General features: G+C 36.0%; 1 protein-coding gene across 2 annotated transcripts; it reads right to left on the bottom strand.

The window, feature by feature from the left end:
* Nucleotides 1–7,602: 7,602 nt before the first annotated feature.
* Nucleotides 7,603–27,372, bottom strand: MTCH1 (mitochondrial carrier 1). 2 transcript variants are annotated; one of them, XM_014060168.2, is made up of 12 exons: nucleotides 27,181–27,371; nucleotides 26,007–26,091; nucleotides 24,566–24,672; nucleotides 23,141–23,218; nucleotides 21,305–21,362; nucleotides 19,836–19,887; nucleotides 19,535–19,594; nucleotides 17,511–17,604; nucleotides 16,694–16,741; nucleotides 14,983–15,050; nucleotides 13,474–13,549; nucleotides 7,603–11,170 (listed from the first exon to the last, which is right to left on the bottom strand). In XM_014060168.2, the coding sequence occupies exons 1-12, from the start codon at nucleotides 27,331–27,333 to the stop codon at nucleotides 11,099–11,101; spliced, it is 951 nt and encodes a 316-aa protein (XP_013915643.2). In that variant the 5' UTR covers nucleotides 27,334–27,371; the 3' UTR covers nucleotides 7,603–11,098. The 2 variants fall into 2 exon arrangements, with proteins under 2 accessions (XP_013915643.2, XP_013915642.2); XM_014060167.2 differs by lacking the exon at nucleotides 7,603–11,170 and having other exon boundaries at nucleotides 11,179–13,549; nucleotides 27,181–27,372.
* Between the last annotated feature and the right edge of the window lie 600 nt (nucleotides 27,373–27,972).

The raw sequence follows: 27,972 nt of genomic DNA, 5'->3' as shown, positions 1-27,972 counted from the left end.
GGAAAGATAATTTAATCAAGAATGTAATGCAATAACTTTCATGAAGGATTTGCTATTAGAATAGCAGTTATAAAGAAGAAAAGTGAAACGCATAGAAAAAAATGAGATATACAAAAAATTATCACCATAGTAAAAATGAGATATACAAAAATTATCGCCATGTCAGTTAATACATAGTTGGCTAACCTTTAGCATGAATTACAGTCTTAAAACATCTTTCCATGGAGTGAACAAAGTCTTTTAGTTCTGCAGCTGTTATAAGATTGAATGATTTCTTCTATTAACTGGATTTTATTGCTGGGTCGCTTCTGACTAACAAGTTTTTTTAGTCGGTTCCATGGATTTTCAATTGGGTTAAGGTCTGGGCTATTCCAAGGCCATTCCAGAAGTTAAATATGATTATCTTGAAACCATCCTTTGCACACAGCAGCAACATGACCTGGAGCTGAATCCTGTTGAAATATAAATGCTTCATTGTCTTGAAAAAGATCATATGCAGAAGGCTTCAGCTTGGGCTCAAGTATTTCATTAATGTATTTTTGACCATTTATATTCCTCTTCATCACACAAATTCTGCCCACACTTTTTGATATCATACAACCCCAGATCATAATACTAACTGGGGGTTTCACGGTACATGTAACGCAATCAGGATGCAAATCTTCTTTGATTCTTTTCCTTACATATTTTATGCCATCACTACCAAACAGGGAGATCTTGGTCTCATCACTCCAATAAAATTGGCCCTTTGTTCCTCTGTCCAGGTAACATGGGTTTTAGCCCAGTTTTGTCTTTTCAACCTTTGTTTGAGAGAGAAAAGTGGCTTTTTACATCAAATTCTAGATTTTCAGCCAAATTCCTGCAGTCTGCACTGAACAGTCCTTGCACTCAACTTCACATTGCATTGCACCATTTCATCTTGTATACACCCAGATGATTTTCTTCTGTTACATAGGCACAGCCTCTTAATTCTTCTATCATCACTTGATGTTGTGCACCTTTTCCTGCCTTTACCAGTGTGGTTTTGTAGTGACTGATTCTTCTTCTACCTCTTCAAAAACTTAGAAAGGCCACCTTTGGTTAAGTTTCCACCAATTTTTCTTCTAATTTCTTTATAACTGTAACTTCATCCTCCTGGTGCAACTTTGTGTGTGCGTGTGTTTGTGTGTGTTTGAGTTTGAGAGGGGGGAGGGAGGGAGAGAGGGAGGAAGGAGGGGAAGGGAGAAGAAAAAGAAAAGGAGCAAAGGAGAAAAATAACTGCTGTCACTTTAAATCGGAACTGAGCATGCCTTGCTGTGGAATGCTGGGAGTTGAAGTCAACAAGTCTAAAAAAATTGCTGCCTCACCAGCCATAAACCTCACCGCACGTCACTGCTTTACACCATTACTTTAATTTGATTATGTTTTACAAGCTCACTAAAAGAACACAAAAAAACCAACCAATTTGATGGCAATCACATAACACACTGACAAATGTCCTCCTCTCAGCTTCAATACATGGCATCAATAACTGAATCCTACTACTGAATAGACCAATTGTAAATAAGCATGGTGGTTATAATATTTGAGAGACCGCCTGCTGCCAATTACCTCCCACAGACCCATTAGATCTCACAGGGTTGGCCTCCTCTGGGTGCCATCTACCAGCCAATGCCATCTGGCTATTACCCGGGGGAGGGCCTTCTCTGGGGCAGCTCCGGCCCTCTGGAATAAACTCCCCGCAGGGATTCGGACCCTCACCTCTCTCCAGGCCTTCCGAAAAGCCATCAAAACCTGGCTTTGCTGGCAGGCCTGGGGGTGATGAGTTCCCTCCCCTCTCGACATGTATGGTTGTGCGACTGTTGCCTATTTTTATTATTTGTATTTCGTTTTTACGTTCCCCTTTTTCCCCTTTTGAATTGTTCGCCGCCCTGAGTCCTCCCGGAGAAGGGCGGCATACAAATAATAAAATTCTATTCTATTCTATTCTATTTAACTTATATTTTAGTATGTATGGCAAAGACATTGCCAGGATGGTTACAATGGTTACATTGTGTCCAATGTTTTAATGTGTTTAATAAAAAACTTTTTAAAAACCCAGAATCCTACTGTGATCTGATTGGCTCATTACCAAAACAAGATGACATCTGATTGGCTCTCTAAATGCTCATGCTCATTGGCTACAATCAGATGAAGGAAAGCTACCTGATATCAACCAAAGCAAGTTGTGCTTCCTTTTTCTAGTTATTTGGCTATACTTTTTCATATAATACAAATAATTGAACAAACTTTGTTGCATTTCATTCTTGATTACATTATCTTTCCATCGATATATAATTTTGTGGTACTTCCCCCCCCCCAAAAAAAGTGATGTTATTAGCCATCAAACCCCAAAAATACACTTTTCCCAAAAGGTTTCCACAATTTTGGCCACTACTAAAAGTAATATAGGAAAAAATCTAATAAAATAAGTTCACACTTCAAAAGGTGTTTCTAATTCTTGCTGTGCTTAGAATAGTCCATCTCAGCTGTATTACCTCATTCCTATTACAATTTACAATTTTTCATTTATATTAGGATCCCTCCTCATTTTTTCCTCATAAAACCCTGTAATATGGACTATGTTAATAGTCCAAAGTCACCAGTGAGATCCATGATCATACAGAAACTTCAACTTGGATCTCTATAGTGATTATCTAACATTTTAATGACTACAATTTTATTTAGACCAGGTCATTTCTAGTTGATAGCTTTTTGTTTTGCTTCGTTAAAAAAAATGTGCAACATAGAATGGTTGGCTCCATTTTTAACTCTGGAATGGGATGTCTGGCATATTCTGGATGTGGTTCACATATTTCCAGAAGTGCACTTATAATAAGAAACAATTATTTTTACAATGAACTTTTTTCCTGTCTTGAATAATATGTCTGGAAATGCATGAACCATTCCAGAATGGACCAGCTAATTATAGAAAAAAAATGGAATTCCTGAGCTAAATATGTTTTGTACAGAAGTATTCCGCTTTGCGTCATAATTTGTCCTGCTCCTGACTGAGACGTGATTTCAATGCCTGCCACTTTAACTCTGAATTCAGCATTCAAGGATTGATCTGGATTATGGGCTTCCTAATGTCATCTCCAAATGAAAGACCAAGAAAGGAGACTACGGATTAATGGATAGTAAAATCCAGTCATGCCCTTCGTGGGAAGCTTAATCCCCTTTCCTCCTCCTGTTGGGATCTGTTGTCTTCTTGTCTACGTGCTGCCTGCTCTAGCTCTGTACAACAGGAGCAGAGGAAAGCAAACATTCCTATCACTCTAGGCCAAGGGCGTGCTCCACAGCATCAATAATGGACTCTCTGTTTAGCAACACTGCATCATCTGCAGTCATATCCTACGCATTCTTGTCCTGACTGGAAAGCACCTTCTCTACACAGTAGGCTACACTAACTCAGTACAGAGAAACTACCTGAGTCTGATACTTGGGAAATTGTCACCTCCCTTAGAACAAAATTTAGACAATCAAGATAGATTTAAAACATATTTGCTCCTAAACTCAAGGGCCAAATATTGTGATTACTCAAATGCTTGCCAACTACCCCAGATCGGTATCAATGTCTGATTTCACAATTTTGATATTGACACGCCACTGACATTTAGTGTTTAGTAAGTGGGGCCCGGACTAAAGTTTCTCTCTAGGTGTTCAACCAATTGTGCTCTTTCCCAGATGCCCCATTCTGTTTTTCACCTTCAAGGTTTCTTGATTTCTCCGCTCCTGCTCCAATTGACAATGGTCTGTGACCATTCAGCTTTACTCCAAAACTCACTGGCCCAATTTCCTTCCTTTTCTGTGGTATGTTCTTTTTGTGGCATTGGTTGTTGTTATTGAAGTTATGTATATTTTGAATTGCCCTGACTCCAGCTGGCTTCTATGAAATTGTTTTTTGCTACAGATTAGCTGTGTGTATGAATGGTGCATTTGTATAGTAACCTTATAATAATGAAAGTCTAAAGTTTAAAAACATCCAGGATATCATTAAACTGCTGAAGCTTCAAAGGCATGACAAATACTCAAAATTGTGAGCGATTTAATCTTAAAGGACTCAGCACGATTTTACAGGTGAGTAATATAACCAAATCCTGACTCACAGAATCAGAGTTGATTTTAAATTGCAAATCTGTAAAGATGGGCTTATTTTGCAAGTCTGTGACATGGGTTATACTTTCTGCAATGCACTCCATTAGTTTGCAACAAAACTTTGTATCTTTTTCTAACAATGAGGGGCAAAGGTAGCAGCTAAACAGCTTTTAGAATTAATATCTTATTTTTAAAAAATAACAAACAAACAAGCCACAATATAATGAAAGTATGCCAGGAGCCACTGAATTTTGAGATGAAAAGACCTGCATTGAAAACCTAACTTTGAAATTCTCAGATTCAAAACTTAGAAATGAAATCTTGCAATATGAGCAAATTTCAAACTTTTATCTCAGCTTTTGCTTGAATATAAAGCTTTAAAAATATAAACTTTTCTATGTCTGCTCTGACATACTCAAGTGTTTCGAATAATTTAATGATTCTGGTCAATTTTTTGGGGGGGAGGGGATGAGCAACTAAACTCTTTTCTTCCATCATACATAATTTTCCAACTTAATCTTTGAGAATTAAAGCCATAGTTGCTTTAAACTTTATTTGGACTCTGTTTTTTGTTAAGAACCCTGCTTGAAAAATATCAAAACATATATTGAAAAACTGAACGATTAACACTTCTCAGTTACTATTTTTTGGAAAGCAGCAGGTCTCTTCATAATGGGGGGGGGGAGATGAAATGAAAAATCATGTGCTGTTCAAGATGATACCATTACCTCCAAATGGAACTAGATATAAAACACACAGGAAACAAATAAAAAGGGAGACAAGCATATGCTCTCCTTCAAGATAGAGGCAAGATACAGAGAAAGACACAATTATACACCACAAATATTAAATAAGTGAACCACTTGCCAGTTTGTTACTGAGAAAGGCTGAAGAATTACAAAACGGGAGGTACTTAGTGTCAAGAAAATAGTTCTCAAAATTCAAAACAGCTGTATTATACTAAAAATAGGAAATGATCAGAAGGAAGTGAGCTCTCAGCTGCATGTGTCCTGTCTCAGTAGATCTGAGGTACCGTTCTACTTCTGGTGCCTCCTCAACCCAGCAAAGCCTACGCTGGACTTACCACAAGCACAGCTGGTTTTAAAGAAAGAACCACTCCATCCAAATTGTTTGCCAAGTTCTTGGTGGAGTGCAGTGGAGTTTTAAGATCTAAGTTACCCAAAGGGCTTCCTCTTGCCACACAGTTTTGAGATATTTAGAAACATTTCATAGAGTACCCTCAACAAATGAGAGATGGATGACAAAAATACCAAAATAATCTATAAGCAGTGGCATTCCAGTTATGATATAACCTTCCCAGAGCAGCTCTTTTGTTGCCATCTTTGTTGGAATCACATATAATGTTGAGGCAAGATGGGATTGGTTTTTGCCTCAGCATATTATGCAATCCTAGGGGGTGTCACTTGTAACCCTGACACTATGAACCCATACTACAGTAGCTTGGTAATTGGGTAAATTCAATATTTATCCCTTTCAGAACCAGAGGGATAATTCATATCTATTTATTAAATAATTCATGTATTTTTAACTTCTCAGTTTAAAATGGCCTATTTTTTGTAAGTTGTTACAATATTCTGTATTATTTTAAATTGCATTTTAAACCCTGTACTCTGCTTCATAAACAATACTGTATAAGCTTTTGATGGATTTAGAATGAATGAATCTGAAAACATTCTGCTGTCAAAATCGCTTTCTGAATTTGAGTAAATAACTCCATACCTTTGCTAAAAAAAAACAAAAAACATTAATACCGTCTGCTCTCTGTTGTTTTATTAATACACTACTCAGTTGTACAACCAAATCAGTCAGCAATTTGCCAGCTGACTGAACACAAAAATGCAGAAATTGATATATCCCTTTTCTCTCAACCAAACAAGAATAGGATCTGGCAAAAAAAAAAAAAGCAAAAACACCAAAACAAATGCATCATCTCTGAAGCAGATTGTAAAATATATCAAATGCTTCTGAGAACAGACTGGGAGAATTATGAGAACATTCAGACTAGCTATATGAAACTGCCCTGTATCTAGTCCTAATAGTCTGTCATGAGTCTGAAATTATCTCAATAGATGGAGAGTATCTGTGTCATGTAATATTTTCAAAAAGCAATGACTGAACAAAACTCAGTACTGGCCTTTAGATTAAAGGGGTAAATTAAGGACAGAAGTTGGCAGTCTGATAAGAAATCTCAAACAGCACAGGAAAGAAAAAATACCACCTGTATAGTCTAATTTAAAAATCAATATGGCTTTTATAGATATTGCTTAGATAACCATCTTCCAGTTAAAGAAGGGTAATACCACCATCAGATTTATTTTAAAAAATACTGTTTATGGAATAGCATTATTCAAAGCTTCCCATCTATAAAGCATTAGTAATCTCCATTTAATCATTCCTACAGTGACCTTGTTCATTAAGTATGTCACTTTTGACTGAAAAAGTAAATACTGACTGAGGCTAAGAGACAATAATTTGTCTAATGTTAATGAGTCATTACATGATACAGGTATGACCTTCACTAGAGTTTTAACAGCTCATACTTGGCTTATAAGAGTATGTGCTTTCATAGGAGCAAATTATATTGTAGTCAATAGAATTTAATCCAGAGTAAATATAAATAGAACAGTGTTCCTAATTATAAAAGCATTTAATCTATATAAGTATGTCATAAACTGGTATCTTTAAAAGATAAGTAGTTCATGTAGTCATGCCTTGACTCATATAAATATAACTTGCATCGTGGGTGAGCTCAATTTGTACATTTTAGGATTAACAACTTTGACAAAACTAAAAGCACACGAAGAGATTTTTAAAGATTAGATAAAAAGGATAACCTTGACTTAAAATTTTGTCTAAAATAGCATGGATAAGAATGAATAAATGAATTAAATAAGAACTAGGACCTACTAGTTCAACCCTTATTTTAAAAGAATATTGCAACAGAATCAATATACCAAATATAATCATTCTCTAAAATAATCTGCATTCTAGAAGTTATTTGCTAAAGAATTTCAGAAAAAAAGGCCGCCCTATTACTTAGAAAAAAATTGCCTTCAAAGTTTAAATTTCTTGACTTGTATTCTGTATTTACTTATCTTTAACTTAAAACAATACCAATTCAGGACAAGAGACAAGATATGATATCTAATTCAGGACAAGAGACAAGAACCATTTTAAGATGGATTGGATAGAGGGGAAAACATTTTGCTTGCTTTTGGTCAATACAATTCATCTGTTTAGACCTGGATTGTATATTCTCCACTTGATACCAGAGATAGAAGGAACTAGATTCAAATGTGCAAATTTTTCCTTGACTATATCTAGCTGTATTTATAGATAAAAACTACAAACCTACTTAGATTAACAAGCAATACTAGCACAAGTGAGGTCATTTTCATTTTATTTTTCAAATGTCAAATAAGGTTTGAATTAATTTATTTATATTAATAAGCAATATTAACACAGTTGAGGTCATTTTCATATTTTATTTTCAAACAGATGTCAAGTAAGCTTTGAATTAACTTGCTGTAACTGTACATTTATTTTGACATAAACAACTTTAAAATTTTGGCAAAGATCCGAAGCTATGGAAGCACCTGCGTTTCTAGATTCCATACAAACCATTCCCCAATAAATTGTGCTGAATGCTTAGACAATATGTTTTTCAGATGTAATCGCCAAATCATCAGGACAAATATATCGGTTCAAAACACCATGATGATAAAATTAAATTTCTGGGCTACTGCATTTAGAAGACAAATTTCATCCCTTTAAGGAATTCCTACAAGTTTTCTGAAGAGAGAGATTGTGAACATTTTTCTTTCTGGGTTAAAAGAAAATACCAAGAAAAACAATGACAAAATGGACATATCATACTTCACTGTATGAAAGCTACAAAATTAATGCACTTGGCTCCTGACCCAGAAAGCATTTGTCCTGAAGCCAGCTCAGAGCCATTTGGGAATTACTGAGTAATACATACACACATTCAGAAAAAACATAAAACCTATCACCAAAGTTAAGTGGGATGGAATCACTGGCTCTATTTACAGCAACACTAGATAGAAACAAGACTTTCTTCTGTGTGAACACAGCTTGCTAAGCAACATTTTTAGTATTAATATTGCACAATGAATTAGTGTACTTCAGAATCCCAATGTTACATTTTCATTCTTTAGTCAAGCTTCCCGATGATCAACATCAATTCAGGTTTTTAATAGTAGCACCAAAAAGACAAAGCAGCATATTTCCCATATTCCCTTTGTGGTATCTTCTGCATGATTGCAATTTGAAAATAGCTTTTTTTTACCTTTGTGATATGCATGATTTAACTGTATAAAATTTAGAACTGAAGCCACACGAAGTCTCACTTTCATTTATAGTACTCAGTCTTCCTTTGGCTCTATTTTAGACTATTCACATGAGTAAGTAATTTGAATATGACAATTTGTCAGCAGGCAAGAATATTTAATTGGTTAAAAAAAGATACTCCTTCACCAGAAATATAAATTCACTATGCTATTTGCAAAGCTGCTAAAAGTGGGACTCACATTAATTGACAGATCTGCTTGTAGCAAAAAGTAATACAATGAGTAATTTGATTGTAGGAATTTTAAGTAAGGCCAAGTTGTTTAAATGTTAAACATTTAAATGTTTAAATGTTAGGAAAAGCTTAACAGTGCAATCCTGTAGTGGTTTGTCCAAAAGCCATTCCAACTGAATTTAGTGAATTTTGAATCAGTACACTTACAGTAGTCTGAAGTAAATACTAGAAAAGCTAACTATGAGCTAACGAGTTAAGTGTTCACATTATAAATGTTGCTTAGCTGGAATAAGTGACCTGCAGTAGACATCCCTACCCAGCCAAGCTTTTATAAAAAATAAAATCAGTAATGTAGTGCAACATTATTTCATATTTATATAACATTACTGACCAGGAGAAATACTGCTCATGGTATTCAGCAAAGTCCTTTTCTTGGCTCTTACTACTTTACTTTGGTCAGAAATCACCCCCAAATCCTGACTTTTAGGTATCATAATTGTTATTGTTACATGTATTATCTTTGCATCTGTATTGAATCTTAATATCAAAAAATCCTGTCTGACATTTGGAATGTCTCTGTATGACATGAGAACTACCACAACTCAACTATCATACATACACATTTTCTTGGGTTCCACCACAAAAGCGCGTAGGACAAAATCGCGCTCGACAAAAGCGCGCTGTGACGTCATCACAGCGCAACGAAAAAGTTTGAAAAATGTAAAAATAAAGCGAAAACCTTACCCTAAGCCCCCCAAACCTAACCCTAAACCTAACCCTAAACCTAACTCTTAACCTAACCCTAAACCTAACCCTAAACCTAACCCTAAACCTAACCGTTAAAGTAACGAAAAACCTAACGCTAACCCTTAACCTAACCCTAACGCTAACGCTCTAAAGCTAACCCTAACCCTTAACCTAACCCTAACCCTAACCCTTACCTTTATGTGAATCGGCTTGCTTTAATTTAATTTTTATTAATTTTTATTTGAATTTTTTGATCTTTTTCGTCGCGCTGTGATGACGTCAAAGGCGCGATTTTGTCAATCGCGCTTTTGCCCTCCGCGCTTTTGACGGGTCACGATTTTCTTGTACTAAGGCAGTGGTTCTCAACCTGTGGGTCGGGATCCCTTTGTGGGTCGAATGACCCTTTCAAAGGAGTCGCCTAAGACCATCGGAAAACACATATTTTCGATGGTCTTAGGAACCGAGACACCAATTTTATGATTGGGGGTCACCACAACATGAGGAACTGTATTAAAGGGTCGCGGCATTGAGAAAGTTGAGAACCACTGTACTAAGGGCTCTGTAGTTCAGTTTTCATTATCACAGAATTTCTTCCTAAATCACAACATACAGTATTCCTTGATTTACAAACATTCGTTTAGTGACTGTTCAAAGTTACAACAGCACTGAAAAAGGTGAGTTATGACTGGTCCTCACATTTATAACTGTCACAGCATCCCGTGGTCAGGTGATCAAAATTCAGAGACTTGGCAACCAGTTTTGGTGTCATATGATTGCTGTGTGCAACCATCCCAGCTGGCTTCCAACAAGAAAAGTCAATGGGGAAAGCTGGATTTATTTAACAACTACATGATTCACTTAATAATTGCATTGATTCACTTAACAACCATGGCAGAAAGATCATGAGCACGACTCAATTAATAACTTCCTTGCTTAGCGATGGAAATTCTGGTCTCAATTGTGGTCATAAGTCGATAACTACCTGTATCAAGCTTAAATTTGTAATCAATACTAAATAAAAAAAAATTCTGTCTAGATCCATGTAAATAATCCATTCTATCTTAGGGTTTAAGGTCCCACTTAAGAAGTGCCTTTGTCAAATATTTAACTTAAAAAATAGCTGATGCAAAATAAGATGCCTAGAGATATTATAAAAACTAAACCATCAGGTTTATACATGTCATGATTTAAAAAAAAATCAGTATTAGAAATTTTTGTGGTTTTGCTAAATGTTAGGAATGAAAGGTATTCCAACATCAGTTGGATTTAATATGTAGACTAATAACATGGCAAAAACCAAAACTGATAAAGAGATAAAGGTTAAGCTGTTTTCTCTAATGGTACAAAAGGGGGGAAATCTGCATTCCATCTTACATCTTATTTAGAGAAAAATGTAAATCAGCTTCTTATATCCTGCAAAGCCATGACTATGCCTGAAAAGCTGAAAAGTTATTATTCAGGCTGCCCTTTTGATCCAAGTCCTGACTAGCACTGTTTGGCAAGCAACATTTGGCCAGAAATAGCTGACCTTTTGGTTGTCAAACTTACTGAAATGAGCTGTTCTTACTGCTGAAAGCCTTTCATTTTACAAATGAAAAAGAATGGTAAAAACAAGCTGTTTTAGAGTCTCTTTTACAAGAATCTAAGTTTGCTTCTGTCTCCCAAATGAAATTAGTCAATGGAAAAAGGTGCTGGTATGGATGCTCTACGAAAAAGTAGGCTGGAACCTCTGAAGAGCTGCCCCTGGAGAAAGATAAGAACATGTTATAGAAAATGGTTTATTAAGATCTGTCGCAACTTCTTGCCGATCAACCATGAACTGCAATAATCACAGGGACCATACCTGGCAGTGAAACTTCAGGTTTAGCGAGCATGGGAATATATATGTGTAAAAAGAATGTGGAGGGCTGGACAACAATGGTTACTTTTTGAATATTGATGGAAAAAAAGCAAATATAATGCTATTACAGGCTGATGTCAGCCAGAGAAAAGAAAATGACTAGAGACTCAATTCACATGGAACACAAATTTATTTTCAGTGGCAACCCAGGGGCGAAATGCTATTGGTCAGACTGGTTAGCCTGAACCGGTATTTCTGATGATCAGCTGTGATGCACAATTTATATTAGCTAGAAAACAGGATTTCCTGCTTTCTAGCTAATCTAAATTACGTGGCACAGCGGATTTCCCCCACTGTTCCCTTACCTTTGTAGGCGCCCCCTTAGCAGGCTCCACCCACCTGCCCGTTTTTGATGCTCTGCGCATGAGTGGAAGGTCCTGCACATACATGGAGGTGGCATATGCACGTTCACATTGCTACCGAACCAGTAGCAAAGATAAGTTGATTTCACCCCTTTGGCAACCACTGGTTCCACCCCCCCACCCCCATTTTAGTGTCTGATCTGTTTCTTCTCTATTCTGAGTAGGATTTCAAATGAAAGCTTCCCAAAGCCTTCATGAGGGCAAAATAATTCTCCACAATAGCTATTTAGAAGCTTTTAAGACACTTTTTTATTTTCCTTTTAGGCAGCATGACAGAAAGACATTAAGCGAACAAGGTTCAGTGACAAGAAATTAAAAACTCTTTGGTTCTGAACAATGGAATTTAAAAGGTTTTACAGAAACTCAACCAAAAAAAATTATACAGGTTCTTTGTTATGAGAGCCAGAGAGCTACAAGAATGAGACTTCTCAAATGAACCACAGTACTTTTTGTGTTTGTGTTTGTGTGTGTGGGGTGTGTGTGTGTGTGGGTTTGATTTATATTGAATGTAAAATCAGTTTCAAGTTCTTGCTATGTCTGATGAATAGAAAACCTTGGACACTGATTGAGATACATTGTTAAAGTTTATTTTAAAAGTGTCATTTTTTTGTTTTTTGAAAAAATGTACCATATCAATAAATGGTTACAAATGGATATGATTAACTTAGTTACAAACTAAGCAATAATGTGATATAGTTCTATAGGTTTTATTATGCAACTATCGTAGGCAACACAAAATCTGTTTTCACTTGCAAAAATCTATCCAAGATTACTAGACATGAAAATGAAACACTCTTCCTTCCAATGAACAACCCTAATTCTTAAAATTTTTATTTTTTTCCCCCTCTACAAATGAAGTTTTTATAAACTTTTGAAAGGAAAGAAGAATGAGATGTTATTGCATGGAGAACACGATCACAACACATAGAAAAATAATAGACTGACGCCCCTATTTAGACACAATATATAATTAGGGTATGTGTAAGCAAATGATTGGGAGAGGGGAGAATTAGAAGAATCCAAAGCCTGCAAGAATCAAGTTGTCATCTGATAATATGTTCTGATGATGTTGTAATTCTATTTTTTTTAAAAGAAGTTTAAAAAGGCATAGAATGTTCCTGTTTGCACATCTCAATATAACCTGAAAAACACACTGAACAGACAATACTAACATTATAGAAAACAAAACATATGGATATAAAGACAAATAATGATGTCATGATTTGGATTAAAATAAAGCAAGAGATATATACAATTAGAAAAATGTAACTAGCAATGTCAAGTGTTAAAAATATAATGAGAGAAATAAAATAGGAATTTTATATTAATTATTATATAAAAAGTTATAAAAATATTTTGATGCACAGTTAAATTAAAAAAAAGTGTCTTAATTTTCATTAAAAATTGTGTTTTTAATAAGAAACAAAGCAAAATTTAAAACTGAATCCCTACCATTCCTTGCCAGATTTCTAGTTGTGTCTTTTAGTAATACATGTCTAGGAACTCTCTACTTAATATAAGACATATAAAGAACCCATGTATTGCAAATTCCCTTCAATGGGAAAAGACTGAAGGAGCTTTCAAAGACTAAAGGAAGAAAATGTAAAGATAAAAGGTGAGGGAAGGCAATCTTTTTCATAGTCAGCAAGAGGGCCATTTTATCTGCTGCTTGATTTTATGTGCTTGTAATTCAGAATAAGGTATAAGAAATAGTAAAAAAGAAAAAAACAGATGGGATTATTTACATGGGCCAGTATCCATTTCAGAGAAAGAATGATACTCACCTGAGAACTAAGATGTCTCCAACAATGAATCCAAGAAGAAAACACAGGGGCATATGGAGGGAGCCCTGCAAGTAACCTACATAGCAGAGAAAGCTGTCACAGAAGAGTACGTACACATGACCCAGTACCTGACACTGTGGTTTCTTGCCCAAACCCCCAAAACTTTCACCTTAGACTGTCTACTATCAATTTCACTCCATTCCTAAGAGGTCTTTAAGGGGCGTGCATAAGCACACCAGCATGCCTAATGTCCCTGTCCTAATATTCCCTTGTATTCGTATTCATTTCAGGTATTCATAATCATGTTTATACTTATATCTGTTATCTAATTCATACTTGACAAAATAAAATCAATCAATAAATAAATATAAAAAATAAATGCTAAGACAGAGAAAGTAACAATCAAGGTATATGTAGCAACAAGTATGTTTGCTGGAAGGGAAAAAAAGCATGTCTTTCCCTTAGAAAGTAACTGGCTTGTGTTTTTCCTAACATAAGATTATAATAAATGTTTCTATGATATACTGGATATGCCCATTTTCTGGATTAGGCAGAAATTTCAATTTTTAAAATCTTAGTCGTGCTTTATAATTTGACTCATACTGGATATGGTTGTCCCAAAGGTGTTTTTTCAAGAGGCAGCTGGATTTTCTGGTTTTTCTTTGAAGACGTTTGCTTTTCATCCAAGAAGCTTTTGATTGGATGGTGGGGCCCCTTTGGGATAACCATGACCTGGATGACTTAGAATTTCCATAGACACTGGATATGGTTACCAATTATTATATACTGACCAAAGTATAATATTGACTAATTTTAAGACTGACCTAAAATACTAAGTATTTTATATTGATCTGAAGCAGGAAGATGTATATCATGTAATTTTGAAATGTTACAGCTGGTGTTATAAAGCCTGTAAATTCCCTTTCTATTAAGTTTTTCTTTTTATCTTTTCTTCTTTTTCTTCTTCCCTTATTTTTTTTCTGACTGCACTTCTAAAATAAATAATAAAAAAGAAAATAAATCATCTGCAAATATATATTTGTGCATTCTATAGTTAGATATTGCACAAATTTATAGGATAAGAAATTCATCACCAAGTTTTCTGTCATTTGATAATTGTCAATATTTATAAACTTGAAACAAACTTGCAGAGTCTATATGCTTAATGTTTATTAAACTAAAAACGCATGGAGTAAATAAAAATAACATTTCCCCCAAATAGACCCATATACAACCAAACCAGTTATTTTCTTCCTTCATTGATTCCAAATCTATCCATATGAAATAAAGTCTATTCTCTCTCTCTCTCTCTCTCTCGTTCTTTTTTCTTTCTTGACAAAGAAGACAGGAAAGTAGTGTAGGTTTTCTTTATGTATACAAGACTTAAAGTCTTTTATCTAGGAAACTGAGACTATTGAGTATTTCTGCCAAACAGGAAGCCCACTAAATTTTCACTGGAAAGATTAAGCTGTATTTGCTGGAGTGGGGGTTGGGATTAATATCACATACCCACAGTTGTTCACTGCCATGAGATCACCCACAAGAAGAAAAGGGTATGTCAACATGCTCACAGCAATCTGTAACAAAGAAATATCTGAGGCATTCCTTCTATTCTTCACAGTTAAGCAAAATAAAAAAATAAATACTGTAGGTAAAGAAGGCTTTGTGCAAAAGAAATAGGAAAGGACCAGTTTACTATTTTTTTTTTACCAGAACTGGGTTACATATTAGTACAGTAATATACATATAACCAACTCAGCAGACCACAGAAACAATTGGAAATGAAAAAAAAGCCTGCACTTAAAAGAGTTATCAATACTTAGTATCGCCACTACACTGTTCTTGATGTGTACATCTGGAAAACAGAATATATCTTCAGTTCCTGTTAATCGTAGCAAAAGATTTCTCACTAACTATTCTGAAAAGATAGACCATTATGTTGCTTTTATCTTATTCCCAGCCAACTGAGATGTAAACTGATATTGCCTTTACTTATTCCAGGGTTATAGTAGTGTTTTCCATTTTCTTAATAAAGCCTGTGATTGATATCTCATTTATGATGTGATTTATGACGCAGACAGGACTGCGATCTGCCATCTCCAGACAGTCAAGACTTACAAGGGTAAGGAGAAAAGCATGCATGGGGAGCTGATTTTTTTTCTACCAGAACTCCAGTTACATGGAGCTGCTCCCCATCTGCTTGCTCAGTACTCGCACCCGATAGCAAGACTAACAGGGCTGAATAAGGTAGCTGGGGAGTGGAACAGAAGTCAATTTCTGCACTGTTAGATCTCCAATCACATGGATCTGAACCATCCAACTAGAGTCCTGGGAGGGAAAGGCTTGGTCCCTGTAACCATTTGTGTTTGATGAGACTCTCTGATATTGCTGAACTCACACAGAAAAGTTTTCGAAAAGTTTTCAAGCTACCTCAAAAGAGCTCAACACAAAGTTTTTTTTTTTACATATTAACAATTTTCAATTGATGAGGTATTTGTAATTGTCTCCTATCTAAACCTTCATCTGTGTAATCAATCTGTTTTCTTCTCTCTTTCCCAACATATCATTTTATATTGTATGTATATCAAGTCATCAACATCTGATGAAGTGAATTACAGCGTCCAAAAGCTTACGCCTTTTAATAAAATCTGTTAGTTGAAAAAGTGCTGCCAAGACTTCTGTATTTTTCCCCAACTAGCTGATAACCCGGCATTGCCTGGGTATTTATTTATAGGGGAAAATGTCTGGACCAAATGTAATTTCTAATGTTGGATTTTTTCCCTTGCCAGAGGGAGTCCCCTTGTGGAGTACTGTGAAACCATTACCATAGCAACTCCACTGTGCTGTACAGTAGAAGCCATTTTACGGCAGTACAGTAGAAGCCATTTTAAGGCACAACAGGCTGTATCTTAATAGAACACTCCTCCCCAAGGGGTCTTAGGGGTGTCTTACCCCCACAGTATGTTTTCCCAGAGAGTAATTCATCTATGTACCAAGTTTGGTTGTAATTGCTGAAGAGGTTCCAGAGTTATGATGGAATATACACATATACACATATATATAAATGGCTGTGTGTGGGAGTGGAATTGCCTTTGGCCATGCTAGCCAGAAACCGCACTCCCAAGATATTAGGAAAAGATCAAGCCTGGGAGGAGCGACAAAAGCAATGAATCAGGAACATACAGCTATACACAGTTCAAAAGACACAAATCTTACATACCCCCATCATAAATTTAGTGTAGCTCCGAATGACAGAAGCCTGGTTGAACTGTAAGGAAAAAAAAAACAATAATCCAAATCCAAAGTTTCTTGGGGACCAGGGCAACACACGTGTTAAATAAATACAGGAAAATATTTGACAATCAACTCTTGCTAGGGCATGTGTGAAGATCAGGAATGATCAGGAATGGCATCATTTTAGGCTCATAAGAGGTAGAAAAAAATAACAATGCAATTATAATTTTATTAGGAAAAAAGTTAAGAGATTAATTAGAAGACTACTTGACTATAATAAACTTTAGTCGCAGCAGACCAAGTGTAATATTTGAATCTTATTAATAACCAGAAATACCGAATGTTATTATTAGCTAGGAAACAGCTTTCAATATTCAATAGGTTTCCCCCCCCCCCCCCGATTTAGTTTACTTTCTGTAAAAAAAGACAGTAAGTGAATATGGGAAAACTGCCAGCATAAAACAAACAAACAGCCAGAAGGAAATAATTGTTGTACAATAATACTCAAGCTTGTGAAATTCTGGTTTATTTCAATCCACTTTCTTGCTCGACATGACCATGAATTATTTGTTAGATTTATATCCCTTTCTCCCAGGCTTGTTTGGAAATCTACCTTGGGAACCACCACACATATGAGGTGCAGCGGACTAACGATGTACGACTAGTTCAAAATGAATTTTCATGGCTTAGGTATGAACGTGCACCTTAGCTGGGAACAGCCTGTGGTCTTACCCACTACACCGCCCTGGATCTTTGGGGAAGACATGTTAGAGTCCAATAAGATTAGGAAGATCATCACTCACGTTGTCATCCACAGCGTAAGTGTTGATAAAATGAGCCAGAAGGTTGCAACACCACAGAAAAATAAGATCTCCTAGGACATGAGGAACTAAACCTCTGAGGGAAAAGAAAAGAATAAGGGAAAATATTACATAAAAATACTCTTAAATTAACCTCATACAGTTCAAAGAATAATAATAGTAAAATCTGTAAACATTACACATTGAAATTTGTATTTCGAATGCAAAAAAAACCCAGAAAGACTGGAGCTTAGAGACTAAATCAAGTCCTAAGGCATGTAGTAAGAAAATGAAAGATACAAGATCTTAGAACTTCATCTATGCTCTAATGCACATTGAGGAAAGAAAAGGAAGAATGAACCCCAGGCCAAATGTATGCACAGAGAACAAAGAAATCTGATACACAGCAACATGCCTTGGAAAACTAATCATAAATATGAATGTATTAATTAATTCAGCAATAGTAAATAACTTTGAGCATGCAGAAAGCAACAAGGATGAGTAAGGGCCATTTAGTATCATATCTGTGTATATAGGATAATACAGTCATTAATTATGCATGTGCCTATGTTTAACTGCAACAGAAACATGTTATTAACTCAACCATCCAAGAGTCCATACTGATTGGAAGCCATATTCTTGCTACAGCCTATCCTATTTTCTAATTAACTGCTAATACTAGTACTAGTACATATATGTTATTAGATGTTACCCCTTTGTTTGCTACTCTGTGCCAGGAAGGATACAGTGAGTGAAAAGACCCTTTTTCCATGTTGCATTCTGTCAATGTAAAAACTCACTAGCCATGTGTCAGAATATTATCTTCTTTATGCCTTTCCTGGAAAGAAATTCCCAGAGGTTTGCTTTCAGGCATGCAAACTATTCACAGGTTAAAACTGCCATGTTCCTGAGTGCTTACAACCTCTCAAAAGACTTTCCAAAAGTGATAATGTGACAGGAAATGACTAGAAGGGGAATTAAGTAAGTGAGCAATAGCAATGCCATCTTTCAACATTGTAATTCCTTATAAATTAAATATCTAATACTTGTCTTGGTTCTATATACTGTTTTGCTCTGGTTTCATTTGAGTTTTGGAGGAAGGCTACCGGTGTGCCATTTAAAAGTCTCTCAGTCCAAACTAAGTTGCTCATTTCTGTTTGCAAGATTTCGGAAGTGATTTGCATTGCTTTCTTCCAAGAACTGAGAGAGAGCTTGTTTAGCCCAAGGCCACCCGAATGGGTTTGTGCCTAAGGCAGGACCAGAATTTGTGGTCTCCTGGATTCTAGCCTGTGTTGTAAGCAACAACCTGGATTTCTCATTTCATTTTATAAAGTACCCATACAATATTTTAACATTTTTTTTTTGCTGTTAGAGAGGATTTGGACCATTCAGAAAAGTTAAAGTAGAAACTCTTTAAGATTTTTTTTTAGAATCTTAGGAAAAGCCAATCATATGAGATGCAGATCTTAACCAGTGACCAGGAAATGTATAGGTTGAGTGTATTCCTAATTTAATACAGTCATGTCTATTTTCTAATGCAAAAAAACTTTATTGATTTATTCTACATATCATTAAGTTAAATTTAGCACTGATTCAAATGCAGGTCCTGAAACAGATTAAGAATTTCCTAGTTTGAATCAGTCCTAATAATTCACTGTGCTTTAACAGGTCTTGCAATTCTTCAAAAATATATCAAGGAACTTTATGAAGAGAAAAGTTCCAAGTCCAATTATTTTATGATTGTTATTTTTATGTGGAACATGAATTGTGACTGACCATGGGAGACAATGAATTGTCAAGTATTATCTCTTTCTCTCTTTTATATAATGCCAGAAGGCATTAGCACATGTAATAAACTTTTAATAAACAATTCTGAACTTTGAATTGAATTATAACACTTAAGGAAAGCTGATTGTACTGAACAAGAGCCGATTCTTCTCAGTGGTGTGAGAATTGATCCTCAACATAACAACACAGCAAGTTCAGGCTTAATTAAATTTGGTTGCAATTGGAATAGACTTACTTACACAAAGAATCCCAAGAGTCCTTCTTCTTTCCAAATTGTCTTGACTGAACTAAATATATGGCTGTTGACAAAGGAAAACGATTAGATCTGGGTGGAAGTGCTCTCTCACACCTCTTTATCCTAAAGTAAATTACCGTATTGCTGCCAATATTCTTCAACAACATGAAAAGAAACACCTATATTTCTTAGAAATAATTATTGATATTGATCAAATATTTTTTATTACTTCTGGCCAGTGCAGTACTATAAAATCCCTTGCTATTATTCTCAGATTGAGCTATAGAATGTTAAGAAGATCTCACCTGTACTTAACTTCTCGTCCTACGAACTGGACCATACAGCGCATAGATATTACTTCAGAAGAAAAAACAAGAGATATGAATATAGAAGTATTTCATTTACATATTTTTATACTGAAAAAATATCTCAACATTTTCATAATAGCAAAAGGAGTTTCAACTGAAATATTCTACAGGCCTCTGGAATTCAGAATTCTCTTCCCATAGTGATCTCTCAGATGACTATTGGAAACCTGAAAGATTTATCTGCAAAAGTAATAACAATGGCTTGTATTCCCAGTGACCTGGAATTGACCAGAACCTTACTTGTTTTGATATTAAAATGCTTATAGATATGAAGATAACTCTGAATTTAAGAACATTTCAACACAAGTAGATAGGAACAAAATATATACCAACAGGCAAAAATCTTTGATATGCCTTTTTCATTTCGCCAATCTAGAATTGTCAATTCCAGCTGAAGCCAGTCTGAAAATCCCTCCTCAGTAAATCTGTGCCAATAAAGACTTTTGTGCACATATACTTGTATACTTGTATATAGGCCTGATAGGAACTACACCCCAATATAGGCCAGGACCCAAGTAACAATTTTTTAATAAGTTATTATAGTATTGTCTGTAAAGCATGACACTAAATTATAAAATCAACAAGTTTTCCACCTGCATATAAAACTATTAAACATTCAAAACTCCTTTCATAAACACACACTTACAAACTCACACACCTCCTTACTTCCAGTAAAAACAGCAAAACAGGAAGGAAATGAAGAAGAAGAGAAGGGGAATAGAACCAGGAAAGTGGAAGTTAAGTGGACAGAGAAGGGAAGAAGAGAAGGCAAAGTTTTAAAAACAAATAGGTCAGGCAAAAAAGATCCTTTTGCAAGCTCAGACTAATCTTCAGACTAATTTTCAAGGCATATACACTTTTCAAAAGAAACATCTAGTTATTTGTATGTCCTGCCAATTCCTTTGCTTTCAGTAGAACATCAGTTCTACTCAGTTGCAGTTGCTTAATGTGGTGGGGTGGGTGTCTTATTAGGTAAATATGGTAATATATGGACAACATAACCAAAGCTGTGTAAAAACTTCTCAGAGCAAAAGATTCTGCTTCTGAAACACCTCAACTTCATCAGACTTTGACTTCATCAGAAGTGATCCCACCTCAAAATAGATCATAGATCAAAGTAGAGGTAGGCAAAATCCATGTCATGTCCAAATCATTTACTGTATGCTGAAGTTGAATACAAAGTTTCATGTTGAAACATTTTGCAAAACACTATCCATGACAGATAACCAAAGATTCTACCTCAGAATCAACTGAAAACTGGTCATAGTAACGTGAGATAATGTGCAAAGATGTATGTAAATAAAATAAATTTGAATTATATGTTTTATAATTTTATAGGGAAAAATACCACAAAATGAATGTTTAAGTGGAGATGGCACTTGACAAGAGCAGATTCCATAACTCACCATGAAGTGGATGAGAAATAATTCGGGATACACATTGCATTGTCATCTCATGGCAAGTCTGATAAAATATCAAAATAGAACACTTTAAAAAAAAATCTTAAGCAAATCATGTCACAAAAAGTACACCATAATGAGAAACTTCTTGTTTTAAGTATCTTAGTTTCCTTATTTGAAAAAACATATTTGCTGGATTACACGGAATATAGCAATACAGTTTCTATGCTACTGTACTCTAAGTCATTCTCTATTCCTTTAAAGGACTGTCGTATATTGTATATTATTCAGATACAGGTAGTCCTTGAGTTACGAAGGTAACCGGGACCAGAATTTACATTGCTAAGCAATATGGTCATAAAGCTTGATGTCACGTGAGGCTTAGCGACACTCCTTTGTAATGGCAATCCCAGCACTCCCTTTTGCTATCATTAACCAAATTCCACCAATTCTTAGTGGAGGACCCATCCCAATCCAAGCCATTCCTGGCTTGGTCCCTCTCAGCCCTGAGCCTCTGTTCTTCCACGATAAGGGACTGCATATCTTTCAACTCCCTTCAACTGTCCATTATGCCCATTTAGCCACCCTGCACCATCTCCTAGGATGGCAAATAGTCCCAGAACTGCACAGCTCAGGAGCTTCTTGGCACACTGTGGCTCTAGAGCTGCAAGAAGTCTCTGAACTGCAATGCAGTGCAAAGCTGCAGCTGCCCCAGCTTGGACCACCAACATAGTGCAAAGCTATAGCTATCCAGGAAGCCCCAGCCTAGCTCAGCAGTGCAATACTCAGCCCCAGGGGTGCCAAAAAATCCCAGCCCAGTCCCAGCTGGCCTTGACTTCCTGCACTCTGCTGCTTGAGATTCCCCCACCAGGTGTCTGCCATTGCCTGGCCTGACTCTTTGTGAGGCAGATAATGGCCATGTTAGTCCTTCTTCTCCAGGTTTCATACAAGGAAACGACTGCACATGAATTTGGGAAGAAATCCTTATGCAGCCAGAAACTGCCTTGCAAAGGACCAGGCTGGGAATGCTTGGGTTACAGCAGGAGTAGCAAGGCAGAGGTCAGCTGGGCAGAGGAGTACAGGATGGCTGGGGCTGCTGAATCTAGGAGCCAAAAGGGCACACATGGGGGGGAGGGAAACAAAAAGTGGGTGCGGGGAATGGTAGCATCCCTGTAGTGGTAAGTGCGAATGTGCTGCCAAGTGCCTAAATTTTGATCACACGCTAAGAGTAGCATTGCAAGGGTGGTAACCTTGGGGTCTGAATATAAGTACTATTTATTCAGCGCCATAGTTTTGAATGGTCATTAAATAAATGATCATAACTTCAGGACTACCTGTAAAAAGAGGCTGAAAAGATGACAAAGAGAGCCCCAAAGTACCCATGCAGCAAGCACAGTATGGGTTAAGTTGAAAGAGAAAAAAAGAAATCAAGCAATGCAACTTTGAGAAATATTTCAGTTTTACTTTGTGTATTACAGGAATTTTTAAAAGTGTTAGTTCATTTTTAAACTTCCTTGAATGCTAAAAGATAGACTTCACTTTTAATAGTCTCAAGATTGTATCTATTAAAAATAATTAGAGGAAAACATGTTAACATTTTTAGTGTTTAGTATTAGAATAGATTAGTAGGAGAAATCTTAGCATCCTTAAGTTTTCACTATTTATGTAGTCTTTCCCACCTCACAAGGCTCTGAGGCATTTTTTTCAAATTGGGCTTAATCACACTGGAAAAGAGAAGATTTGGGGATTCAACATTCATATCGATCTTAATTATTCTTTGAAATATATAATCTTTCCAAATACAAAATATTGAAGCAAAACAAATTTGCTTTAAAATTCCACCTCTTTTGTCACTTTCCTGAGAGATGTCTTCATATCATCCTTATTGGAAACGTGCTCCATATCTTCTAGCGGGAAGGCCTGGGTTATAAGAGAGAAAGTAAGCTCAAGAGACCTGATTATGATAAACAAATATATATATATATTTGACATATGAGATTTTTCTAACAGAGATACTCCCAAGATTTGAATAGAGGAGAGGTTATCACGTCTGTACTTTACTTGTCCTCCAAGGAATTGGAGCGTGCATGGGATGATTATTTTACTATACCTTCATTGTATTTTGTTGTATCAGTACCTGGACTAATGCGATAATACAATATTCAGAAAATCCTTGATTTATGACCTCAATTGGGACTGGAATCGAGTGAGGCAGTTATTAAGCAAGGTGCCTATATGACCACTTTGTTCAATGATCACAATCTGGGCTCTCCCAGATATGTTTGTTAAGCAACCACACTGGTTGTTAAGCAGACAGACTGAAAGAGTGGCCTGCCAAAGGAGAATCCTCAGGATTCAAGCTTTCCTTCTTTTGAGTCATAGCACTGCTGCATTAACATAGTAATGGAAACAGATTTCTGCCTGTTCTGAAAATGTTCAGCTCTAAAGCCTGCTGGTGCCTCTTGTTCATGAATCATAGCATGGGCAAGCCTACACTTTGGTTGAAGAAAGATGAAAGAAATTCTTTTCCAAGCAATGGGAACAATGGAGGGAAATGATAATCTGCATAGTTGAATGAGACAGTGCTGAGGTTTTGGAGCTTTGCGAGCAAGCATGGCTGGTGGCCAACTTGTCTTGGCAAGAGGCAGACCAACCCATCTCCCATTCTTAATGAGGATGTGTCATTAAACATTAGGAAAGTGAAATTAGCAATCCCACTGTCAAAGACAGGCCAAGGATATACAAACTAACAGGCCTTCACAGGAAATAAAAGAACAGATGAGCACTTTATTATTCTTGCAAGGTTAAAGACTTTCAGATAATCCTAAAGCAACTTAATGATGCCTTAATAAGAAATATGGTCCAGGAAGGATATTACTATGCAACTGTGGTATAAAATTCTGTACAACTCAGGAAATAGTTCACACCATTAAAAAAAATCCAATAATATGTTTTGAGGGCTTCCTCTATGAGGTCAGTTACTGCCATTGCTTTTCAAGTTCAACACCTCAGGTCTAAACAACATTTCACTATTACTGGCTAGAAGAAATAGCTTTATTGTATAACAAGAAGGGTTGTTGATATTGTTGCCATCGCATGCTGCTGTTTTTGAATTTGAATCCCTTCCAAAGTCCAACTAGCAAAATTCAGAAACTGAGACTTCAGCTGTGAGAAAGTGTTGGCCTGGACATTTATTACACAATTTGGCCTCACAAGTAGCCTTTTCAGTACAAAGAGATTAGAGAACAAATATGTGACATACTGTACCTTCTTCACTTGTTCGCGGTTTATCGTAGATAAAATGCTAGAGATGATACGAGGAGAAAGACCACGGAAAAGACCCATTTTCCCATCTACTTCCACAATGTGCCTGGCTAGAAATAAATTACACTGAAGTTACGTCGTCATGATTCTGCAAAATCGCTAACATTCAGATGACTGGATATCTATATAAAATAATGCACATTAGGGTTTAAACTATCCACTGACACTAAGATGGTAAAAACTGTGAGGAAACCTTGCATTTTCAACTATTTTTTCAACTGTGATCTTAAGAATTACATCGGATTTTATAGTATTAAGGCAGAGTATGAAGATTCCTTTAACTCGTGCTTAGCTATGTTGCCTCCTTCCACTCAAAAGGCTTTAGATTATTATCTACAAAATTTTTGAAATGAATTTTATAGAGTTTAAGGTATTATAAACTTCAGATAGTTGGAGAGAAAAGAAAAATGCCGTAATATGTTATAATTAATTGCTATAAGTAGCAATTGCTTACTACTATGCTTGCAAAACTGAATCTAAATTTAGCTAACTTGAAAGTAAATTTTGTTCCCTAAATATGCCTTTTATGCTTATAGGAGAAACTGTTTCATTAAAACAAGTCTACAAAATGATTATAAAATAGTATTAAGAATTCAATCATGTAGTCAGTAGGCAAGAATCCAAGAATCCTAATTATGAGCTTCATAACTGGATAAAGTTTTATACTGTATATCAACAGCAAATACTAATAAATGCAAATGTTATTGTACTTGTCATAAATGTGTCCCTCCATTTTTAACTGGAGATCCCATCTCTTCCAAAATAAATTGCTAATCAATATCAATTAGTAAACGCTAAGAACTTTTCTCCTAGATAAGTTAATATGATAAAAGGAAGTTAGCCAAAACCTCAATTGCTGTAATTATTATTGAAACAAAATATTTTTATAGAAAAGGATTTTTAATGAAGGGGATTCTTTATCTTTTATGATCAAAAGATGCCCATATATTTAAATTTGTTTGCCTACTCAAAAAGAAAAAAAAGTTAAATAGAAATATAAAGTTTTTAATGGCTTATTCATCACTATATTTTTTTTACACATTAAGGATCAAATTGTGAGTTTTGCTCTAAGCACAAAGTCTTCTAAATCAAGAAGAATCAAATGTTTTATATTATATTCCTTTTGCATGTCAAATAAATCTTAGTATTATAAACAAAACATTTCCCTGTTATACATCATTTTAAATAATAACAACAAAATCTGATTCCTCATTAGCAGCAAGTTCGATTTCATTCAGTGGATATGTAAAACTACAGAAAAGTATACTCAGCAATCATGTTAAAAGGAAGACATCTGAGTTAGCAATGTATTAATATTTCATTGTTTGAGTTGGTTACTTATTCTCATTAGACCTATAGGTAAATATAAGCAGGACATGCTCACCATACGTAAAAAATCCAGGAAGGTAAAAAACTTTCCTCCCCAGTAAATTTCTCCCAATAGTTGGAGGTAGAGGCTCATGCCCAACCTATAAAAAAAAGGAAAAAGTAACACCAGTTTCTTATAAATATGTCCACCCCAGTGAACTTTGTCCATACTTTATAGCTTAGATAAGGGCCACTTCTTGTTGCTCCCACATTCTAGTTCTCTCCTTTGCATTGAATTAAATTTTTCTGAACCAAAACACATTACTAATTATGCTTGAGAAGACTCACTGGTAGAAAAGAATCTTCTCTACCGTTCCAAAGGCAGGTATGCCCATTGCTATTATCTCATTGTTATTTGAAGCACTTAATCAAAAGCAAAAGGATCACACTACCTCTTGGAAGGAAAGCCAGCAGTAAATCTTAGGGCTCTAGAGGTTAAAGGGGCCATAAAACGTCATAAGAAAGCCAGGGCAAACCACTTCACATCATTAACCTACCCACAACAAATTACAGTTAACAGATCCGTTAGGATCTATTAATCCTTCTCCAGAAGACCATCCATCTTAAAGCTGCCAAGTTTTTTTTTAAAAGATTTTTTGGAAGCAACTAGTCTAAGGAGCCAAATTCCTTTATGATATCTGTACAACCCATATCAAAACAACTTGTCTTATGTGCAGCCAGAACTGGAAAATAACATTTAATACAGCACAGTACTTAAACAAAATGGTTTGGTTGATATGCGGGACTGATTGGGGTAGATTGCAGGGGTGACACTGAAATATAATTTTATCATATTTAATCTATATCTTAAATTATTGTATTCTACTCCAATTTCATTTTAGACTGTATTTTATTCCAATTCCATTTTAAATTGCTTTTATCAAATTTGAGTAATAATTTGTTTCTGGAACTTTGCACTTTCATATGGCCCAAGGGCTAATCAATAAAGACACAATGTCAGTTAAATGGATATCTGTGCAAGCACCAAAGTGGAGCTTGTAGGGCAATCGGCACCTCTTTGGCGAAGCCAGCCCTTCCTAAGGAATCATCCGCAGACCCTAGGAGCAAAGAGCTAAGCCCCTGCCTTCGTCTCCCCTATTAAGGCTGCTAGTCCACAGGTTCCGCCACCCCTAACAAGACATCTCCTTCCCTCCGGAGCCTGCATTGGAGGTTCGGTCCCCAAGCCGCACCTGCACCAGAAGCTTCACGTAGAGCAGCGGGTGGCTGAGGACCGTGAAACCAGCACTCAGGGCCACGAAAAGTGCGTCGGCGCCTTCTGCAGGACCGGGTCCCATTCTCGGTCCGGCGGGAGTAACCCCAGGACTCACAGGGATGTCAGCCATTCCCCTCACCCTCACCCTCACCCAACCAGGAAGCGCTCTCCCTCAGTCACATGACCAGACGCCTTGGCGTCATCCGCATCCCTCGAAGGAAAGGCCGTATCGCAAGGCGCAGCTGGCTTGGCCAGCCTCCAACGTAGAGACAAAAAACGTGTAGAAAGGCGAATGCGAAGGCGGAACACGAAACGAGGGTGCAACTATCGCGTTTTCCCTCCTATTGCAGGGAGAAGAGAAAGATTGTGGTTCTGATCTCGCAGCAGCGAGGCCGATTACGGGATCTTTCTGCTCTATTCGTTCAATTGAAAAGGAAAAGTAATCTCGTCCTCTTCTTATCCTTCCCCACAGACAGAACTCTCCATAGCAAAAATAAATAAATAAATAAAATAAAAGGGGGAGGGGTGGAATCCCTGCAGCATCTGCATTTTCGCGCGTCTGTCCTCAGAGGGCAGCATTAAAGAAAGGAATTCATATCTTCTTATGTATTTGACTTGTGTTTGCTTCGGCGAGCATATATATATATATATATATATATATATATATATATATATATATATATATATATATATATATATATATATATATATATATATATATATATATATATATATATATATATATATATATATATATATATATATATAT

This window comes from Thamnophis sirtalis, unplaced genomic scaffold, assembly GCF_051295495.1.
Source record: "Thamnophis sirtalis isolate CommonGarterSnake01/CBP01778 unplaced genomic scaffold, rThaSir2_p1.2 scaffold_7, whole genome shotgun sequence".
Lineage (NCBI taxonomy): Eukaryota > Metazoa > Chordata > Lepidosauria > Squamata > Natricidae > Thamnophis > Thamnophis sirtalis.
The sequence above is the reverse complement of the archived record's forward strand: the minus strand, read 5'-3'. Positions and strand labels throughout refer to the sequence as shown.

What these genes read in the sequence shown, in the direction of transcription:
- MTCH1 (XM_014060167.2), bottom strand. Translation starts at nt 27,333, where the DNA reads ATGGCTGACATCCCTGTGAGTCCTGGGGTTACTCCCGCCGGACCGAGA. An exon ending in ACGTGAAGCTTCTGGTGCAG is followed by an intron (nt 26,092 to 27,180) that starts GTGCGGCTTGGG and finishes TTTTTTTTATAG; the next exon opens with GTTGGGCATGAGCCTCTACC. An exon ending in GGACTCTTGGGATTCTTTGT is followed by an intron (nt 17,605 to 19,534) that starts GTAAGTAAGTCT and finishes CTTTTCCCTCAG; the next exon opens with AGGTTTAGTTCCTCATGTCC.